Below are 24,222 nucleotides of genomic sequence, written 5' to 3'. Positions count from 1 at the left end.
GCCCTGCCCCCTCCTTCCTCAACCCAGGACCTCTGCTCTCCGCTGCATGGACTATTTTCCTGTGAATCCCTCAGTTTCCCCCAATCTGTTTCCCTCCCTAACTCCGTTTCACCTGGTCCATTAGAAATTGTAGCTACGTCCAGGTTGGGGCATCCGGCCCCTTGGGTATCTGGCCCACCCTCTGCAGGCATCCGGCCCGCCCCTGGCCCTGTGGTGTGGGAGACGTCCCTCACCCAGGCTCCCAGGCAGTCTCCCCTGACTTGGTGCGCTTGGGATGCTGGGTGCTCCTCTCAGGGGGATTAGTTGGGGAGTGACACAGACATGGGGAACCAGCCCTCAAAAGCAGAGCCTCAAACCCCACTGTGGTGTCTCATTTCTAATTTGGCTACTCTGTATTTGTCCTGGGAAGTTTGCAAATGGAAGCTAGTCTTTCTTTGCTCTGAGGCCGGGCCTCAGTATCCCTTGGACAATCAATCTCGCTGGCCCCCTGAGGGAACTTTCGATTTTGGCCTCCTCACCGACTTAAGTAATTATTGCCACTGGAGCGGAGAGTAGGGTGAAATCTCATATGTGCAGGCTTTTTGGACTTTGCGCACCCGCCCAGACCTTTATGTTAAGTGTTCAACGACTCAGGTTCTCCCGGCCCGATCTCCAGTTAAAGATTGTCAGCCTCTTACTCTGCCCAGTCCTTCTTCCTTTTCAGATCCGCCAGAGGACCTTAGTCCCCCACCTCCCTCAGCTCACTACCCCCACCCCTCTCTGCCACCATCTTTAAGTCCTTTGTCTTCACACATGTCGCCGCCATCTTAAAGTCCTACATTCTCAACCACGCTGCCTTCCTGCTCCTCTCCTATTTCGGTGGCTGCACCACCCCCTGCCCCTCTCCTTCTGCCTTCACCGCCTTCTTCCCCACAGGAACACGCTCCTCCCACCCTCCGGTTCCGGGAGCCACGGAGAAAATGCTAAAAAGAAAGAAAGCAATTAAATATGAGTAACTCGAATCTTTATATCAGTTTGTCAGTCTGTGTATATGTTTTTATAGGAAAAGTGTTGCTAACTGTAGTCATTATGTCTCAATTTGTAAGTTTGTGTGTCTAAGTGTGCAAATGAAAAGTATTTTCCTACCTCTGGATGGTATTAATAAAAATTGATATAAAAACAAGCACTTGTGAAAATTGGGCATTATAAAACTTCCAGAAAATCTGATAAAAAATGTTAAGCATTAATGCTAATTTGGGTTTGGCTGAGGCGGGCATGTGCTTGTGGTTATCAGCTGCCTAAGTTTACCTAAGGTCATTTAAATTGATGTTATCTGCTAAATCTTTTAAGAATAAAATGCTTAAAGGCTTGGCTTTGTCTAATATTCAGTAAAGGTCTTGTAAGTAATCTAGCATAGTTGTTATGAATGAGTGAACTAAATAAGTGTGGCAAGTGTACACCTTTTTAATTGTGTGTTAGAGTGTGTATACCTATCTACAGCCTGAGAATCTTTGTGGTAACCTAAAACCTTAAAGTTTTGCTAAGTTATGAAGATATACTTTGTGTTTAGTGAGAGATTGTGCTGTAAAGCTCATAGTTACAGAAATTATAAAATGTTCATAAATTTGTCAATCTAAAGAATGCTAGTGTAACAGTTTACAATAGCCTGCTTCTCAGTGTTCACTAGAAATTAAGGTACCTAATGGTTTTAAGTTCTAATTAAAACTACTTAAAGTAATAAGGAAAACATTTCTGCATCCTAAAGAATGTGTCTTTTGATAAGAGAAAGTAACTTTGTTCTAAAGTACAGCTGTTTTAACAGAGAGAACTCTAAATGAAAAAAGAAGGGTATAGAAAGTTTGTAGAAGAGTTTAATATGGTCGTGCTATACATATAAAGTTAAAGCAAATTAGTCTCGGTATCAAGTTAATTAAAATTTTAACAATTAAAATTTTGTATTCAGTTAAAAAGGACAAAGTTTTTTTAACTGTTAGTCTGCTCTTAATATTGAAAGATTGCAATGGGTTCTCTAATTGTTTAATCAAAGCAGTTTCTCATGCTTAAAGTATCAGTGAGTTGTCAGAGTAGTTAAGAAAATGAGATCTTAATATTAAAAGAACTAAAAGCTAAACTTTGCTAACTGTGTAACCTTCTTTATTTGCCTTTGAGGTACTTTGTTGTCATTCTAGTTAAATGGATAAGTATTGCTTCATGGCAACCTATAATCCTATTTAAGCAAGTGCCAAAGAAACTTTCTTCTGACAACTTCCCAAAATCAAATTCAAAAAGGTCCTTTCACCTCTAGTTAACTCTGATATTTTCCAGAGGGCCCCTGGAACATGTCAGAGGAACTTTTTCTCATTGGAGAAAATATTTGGCTAATTTGGCTTATTTATCTGATATATATTTACCTAGAAAGCTCTGTCAAAAAGAATGATGCTAAACTTTGTTACTGAATGTTTTGTGTTACAGAAATTTCCAAATTTCCTTATGACAACTGTCTTACAGTAAGCTCTCATCAGATCTTTAACCATTGTCATATGTAAGTCTTTTGTCATCTATACTCACTGTTTATTACTCCTAAACTACAAAGAAACTAGATTTCAGCAGAACAGGTATTAGTTACATAGGATTAAGTAAACTAAGGAAGATGATTTTGTGGCTTTTTGTTTCAAATGTTGTTGATAAAGTGCTTTAAGCTTTTTCTCTTAAGCTGACAACAGTTTAGTAAATGACTGCCTTTATAAGCAGAATTGAAACATTTATCTTTCTCTCTACGTGATCTCTCCAGAATTTAAAAACTTTCAGTGACTATTTTTATATTTCATGGCAGTATGTTTATTTGCATAAGTTCAATAAGAACCTGCTTTCCTTGTACGAGGACCAATTAAAAACACAGGTTATACTACCAAGACTTTGACTAGAATGTCATACCTGAGAGACATGTGCATAAACTCAGGTATGAACAGCTTTAAGGAACTAAGGTTGATTTAATAAAGCCAACAAAGCCCCTTAGAAGAACTGGCCTGGTACCTTGCTTACAGAGTTCCCAGCAGCCTTACCAGGTGAGTAAGGAAGGTCACTTCCTGGCAGGTGCAGGAACCTCATGATGTCTTGGGAACCTCAAGAAGAGAGGAATTCACCCAAATGTACAGGTACTGCAGGCACAACCTGATGGCAAATCTGGCTGGGCTTTCTGGCCTCAAGAAGCTTTTAAAAGTCCAATCTGAAATTCATTATAGAAAGTTCCAGCAAAGCATATTTAAAAGAGCCTATGTAATCAATTGCTCTTCTTGCTGCACTTATGCAAATAATCAAGCCAACTGTTAACTATTTTCTTAATCTGGCTACTTCTAATAAAAATGAGGGTGATTTTAGAGAAAAGTATGATTTCAATAATGCAGTCTTATCTATACTAAATCCTAATACTAGTCATTGAGATGTAAACTCGATCCAGAATTCCAGTCCCCCATAATGGCCTGGCTAATGCCCCTACTGGGTCCCTTAATAACAGTTTGTGGTTTACTCTTAGTTGCCCCTTGTGTCCTAAGGTTCCTCCAACAGTGGCTAACCTAGATGATCCGGGTCGCCACCAACCGGATGTTACTTCACCGTTACGCACCTCTTCCCACTGAACCCCCTCCTTCGGCCTAATACCAGCCTCAAACCCCCACCACGCCCCTTGTCAGCCGGAAGTAGCCAGATCGAGTCATTGCCCATTACGACCAAAAGACTGGAATGTTAGGCTGGAGGAAGGAAAAACAAGGACATGCAAACAGAACAGAGAGATACCATGAAAGGAGAACAGACCAGACACCAAGGTTTGTGCCTTATATGGAAAGGGGACAGCTCTTCCTGAATTCCATCCCTCTGATGTGTCAACTAAGACCCAGATGTCAGCCTCCTCCCTCTTGGAAAAGTTTCTAGTTGTCTATTATGTCACCTTTAGCCAATAATACCTCTTCATGCCCCCTAGGATAGCTTGCCCACTCCCCCCGCTCCTAACCCTGTATAAGCCCCCACCTCCCTGACTGGGTGTGACTTCCCCAGCCTGTGATAGCCAGACCAGGGAACATCACCCAGGAATTGCGCTCAAATAAACTGCCTGGCCCTTTGTTGCCTCTTGTTGCCTGCTTATTTTGGCTAGACTTTATCTTACATTTGGTGCCAAAACCCAGGAAGGAGCATGAGCACGGGGCCCCGACCGGCCATCAGCAGCCCTGCCCCCTCCTTCCTCAACCCAGGACCTCTGCTCTCCGCTGCATGGACTATTTTCCTGTGAATCCCTCAGTTTTCCCCAGTCTGTTTCCCTCCCTAACTCCGTTTCACCTGGTCCATTAGAAATTGTAGCTACATCCAGGTTGGGGCATCTGGCCCTTGGGTATCCAGCCCACACTCTGCAGGCATCCGGCCCGCCGCTGTCCCTGCGGTGTGGGAGACGTCCCTCACCCAGGCTCCCAGGCAGTCTCCCCTGACTTGGTGCGCTTGGGATGCTGGGTGCTCCTCCTCCTCTCAGGGGGATTAGTTGGGGAGTGACACAGACATGGGGAACCAGCCCTCAAAAGCAGAGCCTCAAACCCCACTGTGGTATCTCATTTCTAATTTGGCTACTCTATATTTGTCCTGGGAAGTTCGCAAATGGAAGCTAGTCTTTCTTTGCTCTGAGGCCGGGCCTCAGTATCCCTTGGACAATCAATCTCGCTGGCCCCCTGAGGGAACTTTCGATTTTGGCCTCCTCACCGACTTAAGAAATTATTGCCACTGGAGCGGAGAGTAGGGTGAAATCTCATATGTGCAGGCTTTTTGGACTTTGCGCACCCGCCCAGACCTTTATGTTAAGTGTTCAACGACTCAGGTTCTCCCGGCCCGATCTCCAGTTAAAGATTGTCAGCCTCTTACTCTGCCCAGTCCTTCTTCCTTTTCAGATCCGCCAGAGGACCTTAGTCTCCCACCTCCCTCAGCTCACTACCCCCACCCCTCTCTGCCACCATCTCTAAGTCCTTTGTCTTCACACATGTCGCCGCCATCTTAAAGTCCTACATTCTCAACCACGCTGCCTTCCTGCTCCTCTCCTATTTCGGTGGCTGCACCACCCCCTGCCCCTCTCCTTCTGCCTTCACCGCCTTCTTCCCCACAGGAACATGCTCCTCCCACCCTCCGGTTCCAGGAGCCATGGAGAAAATGCTAAAAAGAAAGAAAGCAATTAAATATGAGTAACTCAAATCTTTATATCAGTTTGTCAGTCTGTGTATATGTTTTTATATGAAAAGTGTTGGTAACTGTAGTCTTGAAGAAAGGGGAATGCAGGCAGCCTCAGAGAGGAGGCATGCTTAAAGGTTTAGGATTCTTGTTTTTTAAGGATTTTAAGGATGGGATAAAGGGCCAAGGGAGCATAGCTTTGAATGTGGCCTCACAGTGTCCATCTCCAGTGAGAGACATTATGTCTTCAGGGATAGTCAGTCCTCTTAAGATTCTGTATGATAATAAACTTAACATAAGGAATTTATTGATCCCGTTCTTCTCCAAGATAGTGGTTACCCTCAGGTAGTGGGAACTTATCATGTAGGACTACTTGCCTGCCCTGCCTTAAAATAGGGTCAGTTGTTGGCTAACTACCATAAAGTATGTTAGGAATCTTACTTCCTAACTCCCTGGTTTTAATATTCATATTTACTTATAGAATAAACAGGTTTTGGTCCACTTTTTAGCAGCCTGTCCATGTAATAGAGTTCTATTTTCAATGTCTAAAGCACATGCTGTCTTGATAAGAGGGGAAAACTGAACTACTCAACACAGATGAAAATATTTCTCATTAGCCTATATAGCTCCCCTAAAAGGTACAACATTAACACCTAATTGTGTCACTCCACTAACTTCTCACCTTTCCCTCTGTAAATGTATTTCTCCTTCTTGCTCAGAAGGAGCACCTTCAGATGTCTTTAGGAAAATGAAGGCATCTTTGTCCATTCAGTATTTAGTCTCATACAGGAAGTAGCGGAAAGGTAACCTAACTCTCCAGTTGGACCTTGCGTGGGGAAAGAAGCCCTGTACGGCACCTTCTGGTACCCCAACAGATCCCACCTGGGTTGGGCTACAGTTGCAGAGTCTACCTGTCTACCTGGATTGCTGCCTGTTATTTACAAGGGTTCAGGATCAGATCTGGCTAAGTTTCCATGAAGCAAGTGGTCTCCCAAAAGTTTAGCTGCTTTATAGGTTATATCTGGGAAGCAGAGCACCTTTAATGCCCTAAAAGAATACTTTTATACTGATAGTCATTTTTTCCAAGTAGAACAAATTACTGATTTAATTAAATGATTTTATAAAGAAGGTATATATAAAATAAAAATTATTGTAAATAATCAAATAACCAAACTCATAATGAATAAATATTTATTTGAATTTCTCCTGGTAATAGCACTAAACATATAAGAAAAACAAACCAAGCTGTAAGATTTTACTTTAAGTATAGCCATTTTTCAAAAAGTGTAAAGTTGGGTTCTGTATTTAATGGCAACAAGAGGGACAGCTTCTGTTTTAAAACTACCATTCAAAAGTAGTACTTTAAGAAATATATACTATGATTAACATGCTGTGTTTTATAGAATGGATACATATCTGAATGCCAATATGAATATGGAAGAAATATATGTGTTAAAACTACACAAGAAAACCAAAATGCTCTTTTTTATAAAAATAGCTTAAAATAAAAAGGCACTTGTTTTAGTAAACTTAATAATTTTTACATGGATTTTTTTAAAACTCCCACTTACCCTACTCCAATAAAAAAAAAACAGGTAGATTTGAATAGAGCTATTACTTGATAGATCATTTCATTGCAGTGTGGAAGCTGGTCACACAGTTAATGTTAATTTCCTAAAGTGCATCTTTTGAAGACTTGTCTAGTAAAATTGCAGTATCAAATATAACATAACACAAGACATGCAATAACAAAGCTAAATCATTATAAAGTTTTTCAAACTACTTTTAAAACTTTTGATTCACCAAAGAATAAAGATGTCAAATATAGTAGCATTCTCAGTCTCCAACATTATGCATCTTATACTTTTGTCATTTGGCAAATCTTTTGGAGCCGAACAAAAACAATGCCGTCTAAACAGTATTTCTTCTGTCACTGTAATAATACAATTCTTCAGGGAGAACAGTAGGCACAGAGCAAGAATTAGATTTTTGGAAGTTTTGGTGCATTTACCACAGGATTTGCTTCCTGTAAGTATCTCTTCCCTGCACTCTTGTAATCATAGGTGCAGCCATGAGTTTCTGCGTAGCGATGAGGTGCACAGAAGTTGTTTCCACATCTAAGCACAAAAAAAGAGTGTGTGAATAGTCATGTTTCTATTAGAGGCTCATCTCCAGGAGAGGTGAACCTGACTGCAGGTAGTCCAAAAGGAGCCCTTTGGTTCTCGTTAGCAATTACAGTGCCTTGCACTCATAAATAAGCACAGGAATCCCCCAGAAGAACAAGTTAACCACCCATGAACAGGAGTTTATAATAAAGAATTCATTATGGAATGAAACAGGGTATAGACATTTATGAAGTGGTAAAATTGCAAAAAGTAGTAGTAAATATGTCCACCAATCTCTTACATCTAGTAAACCTGGGAGAACTCTCAATTTCTGAGAAATTGTCTCCTAAGAAATTTACATTATATAAAACCTAACTATGCCATGAAGGGTTTAAAAAATATTTCTAGCAACAAGATAAGTTATTTACATTTGAACAGAACATGCTCTAAAAAAACAGCTGGTATTTTTAATGCCATGGCCTTGGCTTAAGGGCAGACACCAATCTTGAAGCATATTAATCATATTAATCAATGCTAATGAAAAAAATAATTATAGGTAGAAAAAAATCATTGTTTTGTAAATATATTATTCATCTGTTTTGAAATAAAAGTGTACCATATGATTTTTAAAATTTATAGTACATTAACTTTAAATTTACTCCTTTTTTTGTTCAATCTGAAACAGAATCTTAGAGGAGGGTTCCTTCCAACCCATATTCAAACAAAAAACATGTATATCTAACATTAAACTTAAAGAAAGTACATTCTCCAATTGGTTTCAATCTCCTAATTTAAAGGGCAGGGGAGGATCTCATGTGTTTGGAAATGCATGAGCTGCCGACTATTTGCTCTTCACACTAGCCAATTAGGAGTTCTATTCTAGGCTGCTATCTGAACAGCATCTTAACGATGTAATCAATACCCAACTTAAAGAGTGTCTTATACTGTGTTCCCAGGTGGAGGCACCGCAAAGAAAGCATCTCAGCTTTTCCAGCTAGCCAACCTGCCTGCATTCGTAGCTAGTAGCCAGTCCAGTTTTCTTTCCACAAAGGAAACAATGCTTTGTCGTTTTCTTCTTTGTGTGAATGGGGGCTTTCACAGGTGGGAGGTGATGAATACCTTCTCCTGTTTAGAGAAAGGGCAGCTAGATTAATACAGACATAAAATTCTAAATGTGAAATACTATTAAGCAAAACACAAAATGCGTTCCTGTCACTGCAAAATTCTATGCCATGAAAAATTTGGACTACTTTTTATCCAGAATTACTTACAAAATCTGCAAGTGAAGATGCAGTAGAACTTACATTTTTCGAGATGTGCTAGGTTTCTACTGACTGGGACTTACATTTTAATACTTTTTATACACACCAATACTTTTCTGATTATTTCAAAGAGCAATCAATAAAGTACTCCAACTTTGATAGATCACCAAGAAAAATGTCTGGTTCAAAATCACAGTTATAAGGTCTCTGTGAAAAACCATAATATGTAATAAAATCACCTTGTTCTTTCCCACCAAGAAGGAGCATCAGTATCATAACACTGGTTTTTCATGATTACACCATAACAATTAATCAAACCATGAGCAAGTTATTTACCCTTTCAAAAATTCAATTTGTTTCTTTTTTAAGATAACAGAACATGTATTTTTTCTCCTAGGTTTCTAAGTATCAACTCAGTTTTCATGTGTAAAAATCATTCTGAAAGTTTTAAATTTTATAATTATATAAAATATCATGTTATCAATAGTGACTAACATGGTGCCCTATTCAATTTCACAGTGCTATCTATACCTTTTCAAGAATATTTACTAAATTTGGTACTATTGTAACAACTTGACTTTTTAACTTAAAAATAAGAGAACATGTTATTTTATAAGAAATAACTAAATTTATTTCTTTAACTACTAAGTGAAAGGATTTTAGAACTGAGCAAAATTCCCACAAACCCCATTCATAAGTAGAGGCTCCAAGTCACTGTCCATTGTTACAATAACAATGCAAGTACTTGGTGGCACTCAAAGGCCAAGAAGCAAGAGGCAATGAAAGAAAACAAAACACAGGGAAGGAATGAGAAGAAAAATGGTAGAGTGTCAGCGGTACAAGTACCTATTGTCCACTACTGGAAAAGTTTGGGAGGCCTGGGCTTACTGTTTATCTGGCAGGTATAAGTCTCTGGACTGGAAACAAGTATCTCATCACTTTTATGGAATGTCATTGATAACACTAAGCACACTTGGAGAAGAAGGCACTTGTTGAGTTGGTGCCTGGGCAGCATTAGGGGCCATTCAGTTGGTTGATTCAAATTTTTTCTAGTTTGGGGCAAGATCTGGGAACATATTTTAGACTGGTAAAAAGGCAGACTTAATTTTGCTGGGATTGTATACCTAGCACCCAATCTGGGTTTTGGCAAAAGACTCAGCACCAATTAATTGTAATTCCAATGTTTTGAACCCTTGAAGGATTTGCAGGGAGGTTTAGCTGCCAGATACGCAGTTATCTTCTTCAAGGGCACTTACAGTTATCAAGAACATTTCACAAAGGTGATGGGGTACTTTCTGCTTCTTAAAAAATAAAAAGAAGCATTTACATAGGACACATAAGAAAGGCATATACTACCAGATTCCCTGTGGAAGCTCATCTAATTGCAATTATCTTTGAAATCAGGCTTAGGATAGTCTTCTTTAAACAACAGTAGGAAAATCTGTTGATGATAATTTAGTTTGGTGTAGTTATATTTTCATTTTCTTCTTTCTTTGGAGTTGCTTAACTCAATGTTTCCTGAATGTTTTTTCCTTCAGTAACTCCTGTGAATGTGTGAGACAGAGAACAGAGTAGGGACAGGAATGAGGTGGCACAGAGACATAATGCTGTCCTCTCCAAGGAGAATGTATCCCTCTGCCCACCAGAGAAAACCACTTGTCAGTTATTTATTCTAGGCAATGAACTATCACTGATAGGTTCCCTACAACCAACAGGAAAAATTCAAATTCCTGTTTCAAAGTCATTCAAAGTCATTCAAAGTCATTTGTGTCCAAAATGATACCTTTCTAACTTTCCAGAGTCAAGTTCTGTCATTTACCACATCATACCCACTCTGAATGATGCACCAGAGCCATTCACATGTGCTGTCTCTTCTAAAATGTTCTACTCCACCTTGTCACCAAGTAAGACTCTACTTATCCTGTACGAAGATATCATCAATAATCAACTCCTCTCTGAAGCCTTCTCTCAATGTGTATTGAACATGTGAATAAGGAAGAAGCCAGTTTTTCAGTCAAGATATCAATCCCTTATCAGATACATCATTTGCAAGTATTTTCTCCCATTCCTCAGGTTGCCTTTTTACTCTGGTTGATAGTGTCTTTTGATGCACAATAGTTTCAAAAGAATTGAAAGCAGGGTGTCAAAGGTGTAGTTGAATACTCATGTTCATAGCAGCATTATTCTCAAAAGCTAAAATGTGGAAGCAACACAAGTCTCCATCCAAAGGTGCATGGATAAGCAAAGCAAAATGTGGTCTCTACATACCATGGAATATTAGTCAGTCTTAAGTATGGAAACACTGAGCCATGCTACAACACAGATGAACCCCGAGGGCATTTACTAAATGAAGTCAGTCAGACACAAAAGATGAATACTATAGTATTTAGAGTAGTTAAAACTAACAGAATATAGAATGGTGATTGCCAGGGGTTAGGGAAAGGAGGGAATGACACAATGAGGAGTTAGTCTAAAGGTACAAGAGTTTCAGTTTTTCAAGATGAAAAGAGGTCTGGAGATGGATGGTGGATGATGGTTGCCCAAAAATGTGAAATGTATTTAATGCTACTGAATTGTATACTTTAAAATAGTTAATATGGTAAATTTTATGTTACCTGTATTTTACCACAATAAAAAATTTGAAAAAAAGTCGATGTATTAAGACTTTGGAACCTTGGGCCTCACACAGTAGTGAAGTGCAAACCTTAGGTATCTCGTTAAAGACAAAACTCCCATGACAACCATAATACATAAAGTGTCCTTTGGAACCTTGGGGCTACAAGAGTGGTACATCTTTGGTAATGAGTTTCCCCCCTTTAGTCTGAGCATTAAAACACAAAAGATGATGATAGTAATGGCTTCGTTGGAAATAAGCACTGGTCAGTGCACATTTAAGGGGTTACTGGTAAGTGCTAATGTTATAGGCATTTTTGCTACTATGCTTTAGAAAATGCTAGTGCTAGCGATTGTCCTTTTCTTTCATCCAGAAATAACCAATTCATCAAAAGGGGCTCTTACTACCACCCTTGATAGTATTGTGATGTTAACAAATACCTTTCTTGGGTACATCCTCAAAACCCTCCCAGCCCCCCAATGTGGCTCTAGAGTGGCCAGTGTCTCGGAGGGTTGAGAACTACATATTAATTCTTCCTTTATCTTGTCTTTTCACATAGACCATATCTCTTCCTCAATAGCAGAGACCTCCATTTAAATTTTTGTTTTATACTTTAAATATGTCCTACAGTGAATTTTCATAATCATTTCTTTAAGTGGAACAAAGTTTAGGCAGAGCATACTCTGTACACACTACAGAGAATTCTTATTTCTCATTGAAAGGTCAGCAGTATGAATGAGATGATTATTAGCCTCCTGTTGTTTTCAAAATCATCTGTGGCTTACCTATTCTTTTCCCTGCTGCTGTATTATTTCCATTCATTCCAATACCATGAGCAGACTACAATTAAAACACAAAGCATTTATAGAGGTGAGTTAATGGAGAACGGAAGAAAAGTCACCAAACATGAAATACTTGTATTTTATTACAAAAAATGCTGTTGAGCTTTCATTTTTAACTATTGACTCTAATTTTTAATTAAATTAACATGGAACCTGATTCTCACTTTCAGTAATATTGTACTTATTATTTATCTTTGAATAGTATTTGATGGTTCAAATAAAATTTATTTGAAGAAAACACTAATAAAAATATCATTTGAAAATCTGTGATAAATTATTTACATGAAATTATTTTCAAATTACAGTTTTCAATACAGGGTTAAAACATTACTTAAAATTCAACTGTCAAAAAGATTTCTACAAACTGGATAAACATTTTAAGAGAAACTTAGGAAAATAATTCAACCTTATGCCTCCTTAAGTATGTAAACAAAAGCCAAACCTTAAATATGTTGAATCACTACAAGGATAACTAGTTGAACATAATGAAAGGCAAATACTTACTGAAAAAAATTCTGTAGGTTCTAACTGGGGAGAACTTTTCCTGAAGCTTTTTTCCTGAAAATGCTGGAGGTTTGCAGACAGCCCAATTCCAGAGGTCTGAAGCCTGCCTGCCCCACGTGTCCTCTGTAAACTGTCCCTACTTGCGCTCTGGGCCAGCAAAGCAAGAGAACCTGTATTATTTATGCAATCAACAGGCTCTTTAGAAGCCTTGTTAGCCATTTCTGTGATATGCCTAGCCTCAACTTGAGAAATAATATCAGATCTTTTCCCAGGGGAATCAACTTTAACAGCTTGAAAGCAAGTAGACCTTGAGAAAGAAGAATCAGTTTTATTTCGAACATCCAATGACTGAAGGACTTTTTGTGAAGTAGAAGACTGGAGGTTCCCAGACGCAAAACATTTGGGTGGTCTCTGTGGTTTCACCACAGAATTATGTAGTGACATTGGTGTAGAATAGCAAAGAGGTGACAAGAGTCTTTTTTTGTGAGGACTTAAGTCATTGTGGTTGAGAACTGTAGTCTCTACTGATTCACCACTTAACCTTCTTGCAACATGTTTAAGATGCTCCTCTGTAGCTTTCAACCCTTTATCACCATTTGTGAGTAAGAACTCTGGATTTCCCTTCCAAGTGCCTTCTAAGACACTGCTCTGTTCATCAGCATTTCCTTCTGTAAACGAAGCAAAAGAACCTACTTCAGGTAGAAGCGATTCTTCAGTTACACACTCTTCTAAAGTCGGAGATAAACCAGTGTCATTCTCATTATTAGATACCAAATTTCCTGAAAAGTGTTTTGTCTGCCTAGGCAAGGATGATCCAAGGTGGAGAAGAGGATCAACAAGCTCTTTGTCACTTTCCAACTCCGTATGGGGTATCCGAGGTCGTATGCTGCTATTGGAATGAGACAGTGGGTTACTCTCCCAGTCATCTTCCTTAGGAAAACCACTAGCTATAGATGACGTGGGTCCATCAGCAGGGGGCAGAGCTGCCAAACTTGAAATTGCACTGCTGGATATTTCCCGTAGATAAGCATCCCCAGGAGAAGGCAAACAAGGCTGCCCATTGTTGGGGAGAGCCCTTGACAATCTGTGGTGAGCAGCTGCCGTGGAACTACTAGAAGGTCGAGGAGCTATAGGTGGATGAGGTTTTACCTTGACAGCTTTCTTAGGCTAAAAGAAAAGAGTGAATATATAATTCCTACTACAGTAATTTTCTTGGCCCATTAACAAAAATTAATGAAGGAAGAAACTGTTATTTTCCTTTAACATATTGGCATTTTGGTTACCTCAGTTTAAAATGTTTAAAAATATCGAAAGCTTAAGCTTATGATTAAGAAGAATTTTGCTATTTTCCTTCATTAAGTAAATTTTCTGAGAATGTTAAAGTAATTTGCTTCACTGATTTTCCTCATTGCTGATTCTGTCAGAGTTTTGCTGAGAAGTAAACCCACTGGTAATATTGGATATAACATTGCTGACCTACTTTAGATATCCAACAACTTTTCCTAGTAAGATGGTATTTGGCTAGGTAGATATTGCAGAAAAGAGTTAACAAGCCTAAAGTGCTATCTGTGAAAAGGCCTGCTTGCAAGGTTGTCCCTTGGGTGGCTTCTGGGAACTTGTATTTCAGGATGACTCCCATCAACCTAACCAATAAGACTGTCTTCATTGTGCCTAAACTGTTTGTGCAAACAATAGGTTTACACTGACATTAACTTTCCTTTTGGGAGTCTAGAATTTTGGTACATGCTAAGTAGAGGGTGCCTACATGAGCAGCCCCCAATAAAACCCCTGAGCAGAGATTCTGAAATGAGCTTCCATGGTAGACATCACTTTGCATGTGCTGACATAACTCATTAAAAGGAATTAAGCATGTCCTATGAGACACAACTGGTAAAGGACTCTGGGAAGCTTGTGCCTGGTTTCCTCTGGACTTTACCTTATACGTCTTTTCCCTTTGCTGCTTTTGTTTTGTACCCCTTTGCTGCAATAAATCGTAGCCATCAATACACCTATATAATACTCCTATGAGTGTTCCTAAGCTAATCATCAAATCTGCAGTGGTTTAGGGGTCACCAATACAGTAGGTTATAATAAAGGTGTCATAACAATTCCTGATGTTACGGATAAAGTTGCAAATTAAATATATGGAGTCTTAGCCCTTATCTTTAAGATATGAGCTGATATGGGCATCAGGATACAATGGAATACCTGATGACATACCATACTCCCAACTTATAAGAAATATAATTCAGTGGACATCAGTTGAGGCACAAACTAAAGGAGCTAAACATTCAAAGAAAGAAGAATCTTGGAAAGATACCTAAGCTCCTGTAGTAGCTTTTAGCCTAGGGTCTTGTCTTGCTACTCTGCAATTCTATACTCAGCAAAAATAAACTATTTTTCAAAAATGAAGATGATGACTTCTGGGCTTAGAGGTTAACAGTTGATGGCTAAATATGAATTTCCCTCATGCATCCTCTAAACAATCATACAGATGAACAATATAAAAAAATCAACCATAATTCATAATTTCATTAAACCAGGTAATAGATAAAATTAACTTCAAGTTACCTTAAGTAGGAAAATACCCAAATACAAAATCTAGGGGACTCTGCACAGCTTCTGCCTGTGGTGAGAGACAAGGGTGTGCAGTGAGAGAGAGGAAGGAAGGAAGGCAGGGATGGAGGGAGGGAGGATGGAAGGATTGGAAAGAAGACATGAAGAAAAAGAGTGGTGTGAGAGGAGCTCCAGATGGTGGTGTGACTAGGGCAGCAGAAATCTCCTTCCAAAACCATATGTATTTTTGAAAAACAGCATGTACAATGATTCCTAAAAGAGAGACCAGAAGATACCGTACAAAAGCCAGGCTACATCTACATCTGCAAGAAGTCGGAATCTCATGAAAAGGGTAAGCTACAAAGCCGTGACCAGGCAGAAGCCTAGCACTCTCCCCACCCCAGTGCAATGGTGGGAGGAAAAGAATCAGAGTAGGGAGGGACTGGAAGCACAGGACTGCTAATTACCAGCTCTAGTAATCTGCACCAGGAGCACAGACACACATTGCATGGTGTACTTGAGATTAGAGAAATGGAAAAGTAAAGTCAGAGACTGAGACTGCAAGTGGGTCCCCACAGCCGGCTCCCAGTGGGACAAAAGAAAAGCGGGCACTTTAAAAGTTTAAAGGGACAAGGGCTTAACAGGGGGACAAAATCGTCCTGGCACACTGAGCCCAGCAGGCTGGGGATTTTAAGGAACTTCAGGCACCATAACCCCCTGGATGGCAATGCAGCTCTGAAGCCTCTCACGGCGATAAACAGCTGGCCATTCATTTACCCCACTGGCATTGCAAGCAAACTGGCTGACTCACCACTGCTGCAGACCAGCTCCACCCACAGCAGCCACACAGAGTCTTCTCCTAGCACGCAGCTAACCAGGCCAGACCCAGAGGCTGCTGCCAGCATGCAGCTGACAGGGACAGGAAGAGGAAGCCGGTGTGAAGTCTGGAAGGCACGAAGGGGCACCGTTCTTGCAGGAGAACACACCTGGCAAGTTGGCAACCCCTCCACAGTGCTCTATGCTATCCCAAGGGCTTCCCACCCATGGCAGCTCAGGGGATTAACCCAGAGACTGATCCTAGAGTGTGGGTAACCGGCACAGGCAGCGGAGAAGGGCAAGGTGACCAGCAAGCCAGAAGAGACTTTGTTCTCCCAGCTGACACATGCACCACCAGCTGGCGATCACTTCTATCACCATTAAAAGGCTGAAGAACCTGGTCTTGTCAAAAATCACTCAAACAACCCCAGAGAGAGGGCCGGGCGAGAGAGATATAACCAATGTTCCTAAAAAAGGATTCAAAATAAAAGCCATAACCATGCTGATGGACCTGAAGAGAAATATGCAAGAGCTAAGGGATGAAGTCCAGAGGGAGATATAAGAAATGAAACAATCAACAGAAGGACTTAACAGCAGACTGGATGAGGTGCAAGAGACTGTTAATGGAACAGAAATCAGAGAACAGGAATACACAGCAGCTGAGGGAGAGAGAAATAAAAGGATCTCTAGGAATGAAAGAATATTAAGAGAACTGTGTGGCCAATCCAAACGGAACAATATTCACATAATAGGGGTACCAGAAGAAGAAGAGAGAAAAAGGGATAGAAAGTGCCTTTGAAGAAATAATTGCTGAAAACTTCCCCAAGCTGGGGAAGGAAATAGTCTCTCAGAACATGGAAGCCCATAGATCTCTCAATACAAGGGACCCAAGGAGGACAACACCAAGACATATATTAACTAAAATGTAAAAGATCAAAGACAAGGACAGGGTATTAAAGGTTGCCAGAGAGAGAAGAAAGATCACCTACAAAGGAAAACCCATCAGGCTATCATCAGACATCTCATCAGAAACCTTACAGGCAAAAAGATAATGGCATGATATATTTAATGCAATGAAACAGAAGGGTGTTGAACCAAGATTGCTGTATTTGGCAAGATTATTGTTTTAAAATTGAAGGAGGGATTAAACACTTGCAAGATAAGAAAAAGATGAGGGAATTTGCTGCCCACAAACTACCTCGACAGGGTATTTTAAAGGGACTGCTCTAGATGGAAGTATTCCTAAGGCTAAATAGATGTCACCAGAGAAATCAGAGCAAAGAAAGCAGACAAACCAAATATTAAGTAAAGGCAAAAAAATAAAATCAACTATCCATAAAAGCAGTCAAAGGAAACACAAAAGAGTACAGAATAAAACACCTAACATATGAAGAGTGGAGGAGTAAAAATAAGAAGGGAGAGAAATAAAGAATCATCAGACTGTGTTTATAGTAGTGTAATAAGGGAGTTAAAATTAGATGGTTAGATAGCAAAGAAGATTCCCTTGAACCTTTGGTAAACATGAATGCAAATACTACAATGGTGATAAGTACATATCTATTGACAATCACCTTAAATGTAAATGGACTGAATGCACCAATCAAAAGACATAGAGTAATAGAATGGATGAAAAAGCGAGACACATCTATATGCTGCTTACAAGAGACTAACTTCAAACACAAAGACATACGCAGACTAAAAGTGAAAGGACAGAAAAAGATATTTCATGCAAACAATAGAGATAAAAAAGCAGTACTTGTATCAGACAAAACAGATTTCAAAACAAAGAAAGTAACAAGAGATAAAGAAGGACATTACATAATGATAAAGGGGTCAGTCCAACAAGAGGATATAACCATTATAAGTATGTATGTACCCAACACAGGAGCACTGACATATGTGAAACAAATACTAACAAAATTAAAGGAGGAAATAGAATGCAATGCATTCATTTTAGGAGACTTCAACACACCACTCATTCCAGAGGACACATCAACCAGACAGAAAGTAAGTAAGGACACAGAGGCACTGAAGAACAAACTAGAACAGATGGACTTAACGGACATCTACACAACTCTACACCCAAAAGCAGCAGAATAGACATTTATCTCAAGTGCAAATGGAAAATTTTCCAGAATAGACCACATAATAGGCCAAAAAAAGAGCCTCCGTAAATTCTGAAAGGTTGAAATTCTACCAACCAACTCTCAGATCACACAGGTATAAAACTAGAAATTTTACAAAGAAAACAAAAAGGCACACAAACACATGGAGGCTAAACAACATGCTCCTAAATAATGAATGGATCAATGACCAAATTAAAACAGAGATCAAGGAATATTTGGAAACAAATGACAACAACAGCAGCACAATGCCCCAACCACTGTGAGATGCAGTGAAGGCAGTTTTAAGAGGAAAGTATATAGCAATCAAGGCCTGTTTAAAGAAGGAAGAATAATCCCAAATGAATAGTCTAAATTCACAATTAATGAAATAGGAAAAAGAAGAACAAATGAGGCCCAAAGTCAGCAGAAGGAGGGACATAATAAAGATAAGAGAAGAAATAAATAAAATTGAGAAGAATAAAACAATAGAAAAAAATCAATGAAACCAAGAGCTGGTTCTTTGAGAAAATAAAGAAAATAGACAAATCCCTAGCCAGACTTAGTAAGAGAAAAAGAGAATCTACACACATAAACAGAATCATAAATGAGAGAGGAAAAATCATGACAGACCACACAGAAATACAAACAATTATTAGAGAATACTACAAAAACCTATATGCTAACAAGCTGGAAAACCTTGAAGAAATGGACAACTTCCTAGAAAAACACAACCTTCCAAGACCGACCAAGGAAGAAACAGAAAATCTAAACAGAGCAATTAGTAGCAACAAAATTGGATCGGTAATCAAAAAACTACCCAAGAACAAAACCCATGGGCCAGATGGATTCATCGCTGAATTTTATCAGAAAATAGAGAAGACATAATATCCATTCTCCTTAAAGTTTTCCAAAAAATAGAAGAGGAGGGAATACTCCCAAACTCATTCTATGAAGCCAGAATCACTCTGATATCAAAACCAGCCAAAGATGCCATGAAAAAGGAAAATTACAGACCAATACCCCTGTTGAACATAGATGCAAAAATACTCAACAAAATACTGCAAACCGAATTCAAATACACATCAAAGGGATGATACAACATGACCACGTGGGATCCAATGCAGGGATACAAGGATGGTACAACATTTGAAAATCCATCAACATCATCCATCACATCAACAAAAAAGAACAAAAACCTCATGATCATCTCCACAGACGCTGAAAAAGCATTCAACAAAATTCAACATCTATTCATGATAAAAACTCTTAACAAAATGGATATAGAGGACAAGAAACTCAACATAATAAAGGCCTTATACGATAAACCCACAGGTAACATCATACTGAACACCAAGAGGCTGAAAGGTTTTCCTCTGAGATGGGGAACAAGACAGGGATGCCCACTCTCCCCAATGTTATTCAACATAGTACTGGAGGTCCTAGCCACGGCAATTAGACAAAATATATACAGAAATACAAGGCATCCAGATTGGTAAAGAAGAAGTCAAACTGTCACCATTTGCAGATGATATGATATTGGACATAAAAAACCCTAAAGACTCCACTCCAAAAATACTAGAACTAATATCGGAATTCAGCAAAGTTACAGTATACAAAATTAATACACAGAAATTTGTTGCCTTTTCATACATTAACAATGAACTAATAGAAAGAGAAATCAGGAAAATAATTCCATTCACAATAGCATCAAAAAGAATAAAATACCTAAGAATAAACCTAACCAAGGAAGTGAAAGTCCTTTACCCTGAAAACTACAAGACACTCTTAAGAGAAATTAAAGAGACACTAACAAATAGAAACTCATCCCATGCTCTTGGCTAGGAAGAATGAATATTCTCAAAATGTCCAACCTGCCTAAGACAATCTACAGATTCAAGGCAATCCCTATGAAAATACCAACAGCATTCTTCAATTAACTGGAACAAATAGTTCTAAAACTCATATGGAGCCAGAAAAGATCCCAAATAGCCAAAGCTCCTGAAAAGGAGGAATAAAGCAGGGGGGGATCTCATTTCCTAACTCCAAGTTCTACTACAAAGCCACAGTAATCAGAACAATTTGGTATTTGCACAAGAACAGATCCACATACCAGTGAAACAAAATAGAAAGTCCAGATATTAAACCAAACATGTATGGTCAATGAATATATGATAAAAGAGCCATGGATATACAATGGGGAAATGACAGCCTCTTCAATAGCTGGTGTTGGCAAAACTGGACAGCTACATGTAAGAGAATGAAACTGGATCATTGTCTAACCCCATACACAAAGTAAACTCAAAATGGATCAAGGACCTGAATGAAAGTCATGAAACCATAAAATTCTTAGGAAAAAACATAGGCAAAAATCTCTTGGACATAAACATGAGCCACTTGTTCATGAATATATCTCCCTGGGCAAGGGAAACAAAAGCAAGAGTGAACAAGTGGGACTATATCAAGCTGAAAACCTGCAAAGCAAAGGACACCATCAATAGAACAAAAATGCATGCAACAGTGTGGGAGAATAAATTCATAAATGACAGGTGAAATAAAGGATTTACATCTAAAATATATAGAGAGCTCATGCACTGTGAACAAACAGCAAATAATCCAGTTAAAAAATGGGCAGAGGATATGAATAGACAGTTCTCCAAAGAAGAAATTCAGATGACCAACAGACACGTGAAAGGATGCTCCACATCACTAGTCATCAGAGAAATGCCACAATGAGATAACACCTCATGCAATTATGCACAGAAATTTGTTGCCTTTTCATACATTAACAATGAACTAATAGAAAGAGAAATCAGGAAAATAATTCCATTCACAATAGTATCAAAAATAATAAAATACCTAGGAATAAACCTAACCAAGGAAGTGAAAAACCTATACCCTGAAAACTATAAGACACTCAAGAGAAATTAAAGAAGTCACTAACAAATGGAAACTCATTCCATGCTCTTGGCTAGAAAGAATTCATATTGTCAAAATGGCCATCCTGCCCAAAGCAGTCTACAGATTCAATGCAATCTGTATCAAATGACCAGCAGCATTCTTCAATAAATTGGAACAAATAGTTCTAAAATTCATATGGAACCACCAAAGACCCCGAATAGCCAAAGCAATCCTGAGAAGGAAGAATAAAGTTGGGGGTTCTTGCTCCCCAATTTCAAGCTCTAGTACAAAGCTACAGTAATCAAGACAATTTAGTACTGACACAAGAACAGACCCACAGATGAGTAGAACAGAATAGGAACTCCAGACGTTAACCCATTGGTAACTAAAAGTTACCAAATGGAAAGCGACTGGGTACGATGGGTGGGAATGGAGGGATAAGGGGGAAAGAGGGCCATTATGTTAAGCAGACATAATGTGTGTGGGGGGTGCAAGAGGAAGGCTATACAACAGAGAAGACAAGTAGTGATTCTATAGCATCTTACTACGCTGATGGACAATGACTGTGATGCGGTATGTGGTGGGGACTTGATAATGGGTGGAGTCTAGTAAGCATAATGTTGCCATTGTAATTGTAGATCAATGACACCAAAATAGAAAAAAAAAGAAAAAGAGTGGTGTGGATAATCTAGGGCTGATGGAACTAAGATAAACCTGCATGAAAGAAAGAAAATCCCACTTGATTATGAAAAACATGAAAACAGGTTTAAGATCTAGGATATTGTAACATAGGCTATTGAAAAATCAGAAATAATTGATCTGAAACTGTTCAGGACTTAAGGAGATAGTTTCAAGAGGACACCACTTCTGGGGGAAGAAGGCATAAGTCAGAAAGAAAAGGCACCCATTGGTTGAGAACTTGACAGTGAAGATATAGAAGGCAGCAAGAATGTGAAAGTAAAGAGCCTACAGACAAAAAACAAAATCAGAAAATTAGGAAACAAAACTCCACCCTCCAATAAGACAGCACCATTGATTTAAAAAACTGCATTTCACTGTACTGAGACAAGAGGATGCTTTTCAAATAAGATACTTTGCCACACAGAATCTTCACGTTTGTCTACTCACAATTGTTAATATTCATTAAAGCAAATTAAAACCCCCAACCCCCCAGAATCAGGAAGTAAACAGAAAAAGGTAGGCCAAATTCATACAAAGCTACTATAAAAATACATCAGAAAATGAGAGTGTCATTTCAGCTGATGAAAATTGACCTCCAAAACAATGAACCAAAAGAAAACTGATTTACAACACTCCAACATGAATATACTTGTTATTTTTTAAAAGTTCACATCATGGGAGGAGCGAAGATGGCGGTGTGAGTTGGGCAGTGGAAATCCCCTTTCAAAACCATATATATATTTGAAAATACAACAAATACAACTATTCCTGAAAGAGAGACGAGAAGGTACAGCACAACAGCCAGGCTACATCTACACCTGCAAGAACCCAGTGTCCCACAAATGTGGTAAGATACAAGCCGTGGCCTCGTGGGCCCCGAGCATGACCCCCACCCCAGTTCACTGGTGGGAGGAAAGGAGTCGGAGCGGAGAGGGAGAGGGAGCCCAGGACTGCTAAATAGCCAGCCCTAGTCATCTGCACTGGGAGCGCAGACACACAGTGAGTGGTGTGCTGGATACTAGGGAAATGGAACAGTAAAACCTGCAAGTGGGTACCCACAGTCGGTGTTCCTGGGACAAAAGAAAAGCGAGTGCTTTCCGAAAGTCTTAAAGGGACAGGAGCTACACAGCTGGAGGAAAGTGTCCTGGCACACACAGCCCAGCTGCTGGGAATCCCGGGAAACACCAGGCACCCTAACCACGTGGGTGGCAGTGCAGCTCTGAGGCCCCTAACGGTGAAAAACAGCCTTCCGCATGTAACCCCTCTGGCACAGCCCCGCCATAGCGAAGCAGTAGCCTGAGAGCATCCAAGCCCACAGGAGCTGTGCAGAGCCTCCTCCACAGCCGCCCAGCCCAGATGGAAAGGCCCCATCAGCACGCAGCTGCCCAGCACAAGCCGCTAGGGATCGCCATTCTCACAGGAAGGGAAGGCAACTGGCAAAAAGGAAGGGACTTTGTTCTCCCAGCTGACATATGCGCCAACTGCCTACAACTACCTCTATCACCATGAAAAGGCAGTAGAATTTGATACAGACAAGAATAACCCAGACATCCCCAGAGAGGGACCCTGGGGAGATAGATTTAACCAATCTTCCTGAAAAAGAATTCAAAATAAAGCTCATAACCATGCTGATGGAGCTGCAGAGAAAAATGCAAGAGCTAATGGATAAAGTAGGAAGGGAGAACACAGAAATAAAGCAATCTCTGGAAGAACTTAAAAGCAGAATGGACGTGGTGCAAGAGGCTGTTAATGGAATAGAAATTAGAGAACAGGAACGCAGAGAAGCTGACACAGAGAGAGATAAAAGGATCTCCAGGAATGAAACAATATTAAGAGAACTGTGTGATCAATCCAAACGGAACAATATTTGCATTATATAGGGGTACCAGAAGAAGAAGAAGAAGAAGAGAGAAAAAGGGATACAAAGCGTCTTTGAAGAAATAATTGCCGAAAACTTCCCCAAACTGGGGGAGGAAATAGTTGCTCAGACCACGGAAGCACACAGAACTCCCAACAGAAGGGACCCAAGGAGGACAGCACCAAGACACATAATAATTAAAATGGCAAAGATCAAGGACAAGGACAGAGTATTAAAGGCAGTCAGAGAGAGAAAAAAGGTCACCTACAAAGGAAAACCCATCAGGCTATCATCAGACTTCACAAAAGAAACGTTACAGGCCAGAAGAGAATGGCATGATATATTTAATGCAATGAAACAGAAGGGCCTTGAACCAAGAGTACTGTATGCAGCATGATTATCATTTAAATATGAAGGAGGGGTTAAACAATTCCAAGACACGCAAAAGTTGAGGGAATTTGCCTCCCACAAACCACCTCCACAGGTTTTTTTAAAGGTATTGCTCTAGATGGAAGCTCACCTAAGGCTAAATAGATGTCAGCAGGGAAAATAAAAGCACAGCAAAGAAAGCAGACCAACCAAATACTAACAAAAGGCGAAAAATAAAATCAACTACTCACAAAAGCAGTCAAAGGAAACATAAAGAGTACAGAATAAAACACCTAACATATAAAAAATGGAGGAGGAGGAATAAGAAGGGTGAGAGATAAAGAATCATCAGACTGTGTTTATAATAGCTCAATAAGTGAGTAAAGTTAGACAGTAAGATAGTAAAGAAGCTAATCTTGAATCTTTGGTAACCA

General features: G+C 39.5%; 1 protein-coding gene across 5 annotated transcripts in view; it reads right to left on the bottom strand.

Moving 5' to 3' along the window:
• Positions 1-6,389: 6,389 nt before the first annotated feature.
• LOC140850442 (AN1-type zinc finger protein 4-like) overlaps positions 6,390-24,222 on the bottom strand; it is a 101,231-nt gene continuing 83,398 nt past the window's right edge. For all 5 annotated transcript variants that reach the window (XM_073241194.1, XM_073241192.1, XM_073241193.1 and 2 more), the window contains 4 exons: positions 12,506-13,672; positions 11,945-11,999; positions 8,291-8,408; positions 6,390-7,295 (listed from right to left, as the gene is read on the bottom strand). In XM_073241194.1, coding sequence (XP_073097295.1) covers positions 7,160-7,295; positions 8,291-8,408; positions 11,945-11,999; positions 12,506-13,672 — 1,476 coding nt within the window. In that variant the 3' untranslated portion in view covers positions 6,390-7,159. The remainder of the gene's footprint in view (positions 7,296-8,290; positions 8,409-11,944; positions 12,000-12,505; positions 13,673-24,222) is intronic.

The sequence above is a fragment of the Manis javanica genome, chromosome 7 (assembly GCF_040802235.1).
Source record: "Manis javanica isolate MJ-LG chromosome 7, MJ_LKY, whole genome shotgun sequence".
Lineage (NCBI taxonomy): Eukaryota > Metazoa > Chordata > Mammalia > Pholidota > Manidae > Manis > Manis javanica.
Note: the sequence above shows the minus strand (reverse complement) of the source record. Positions and strands in the feature narration are given on the sequence as shown.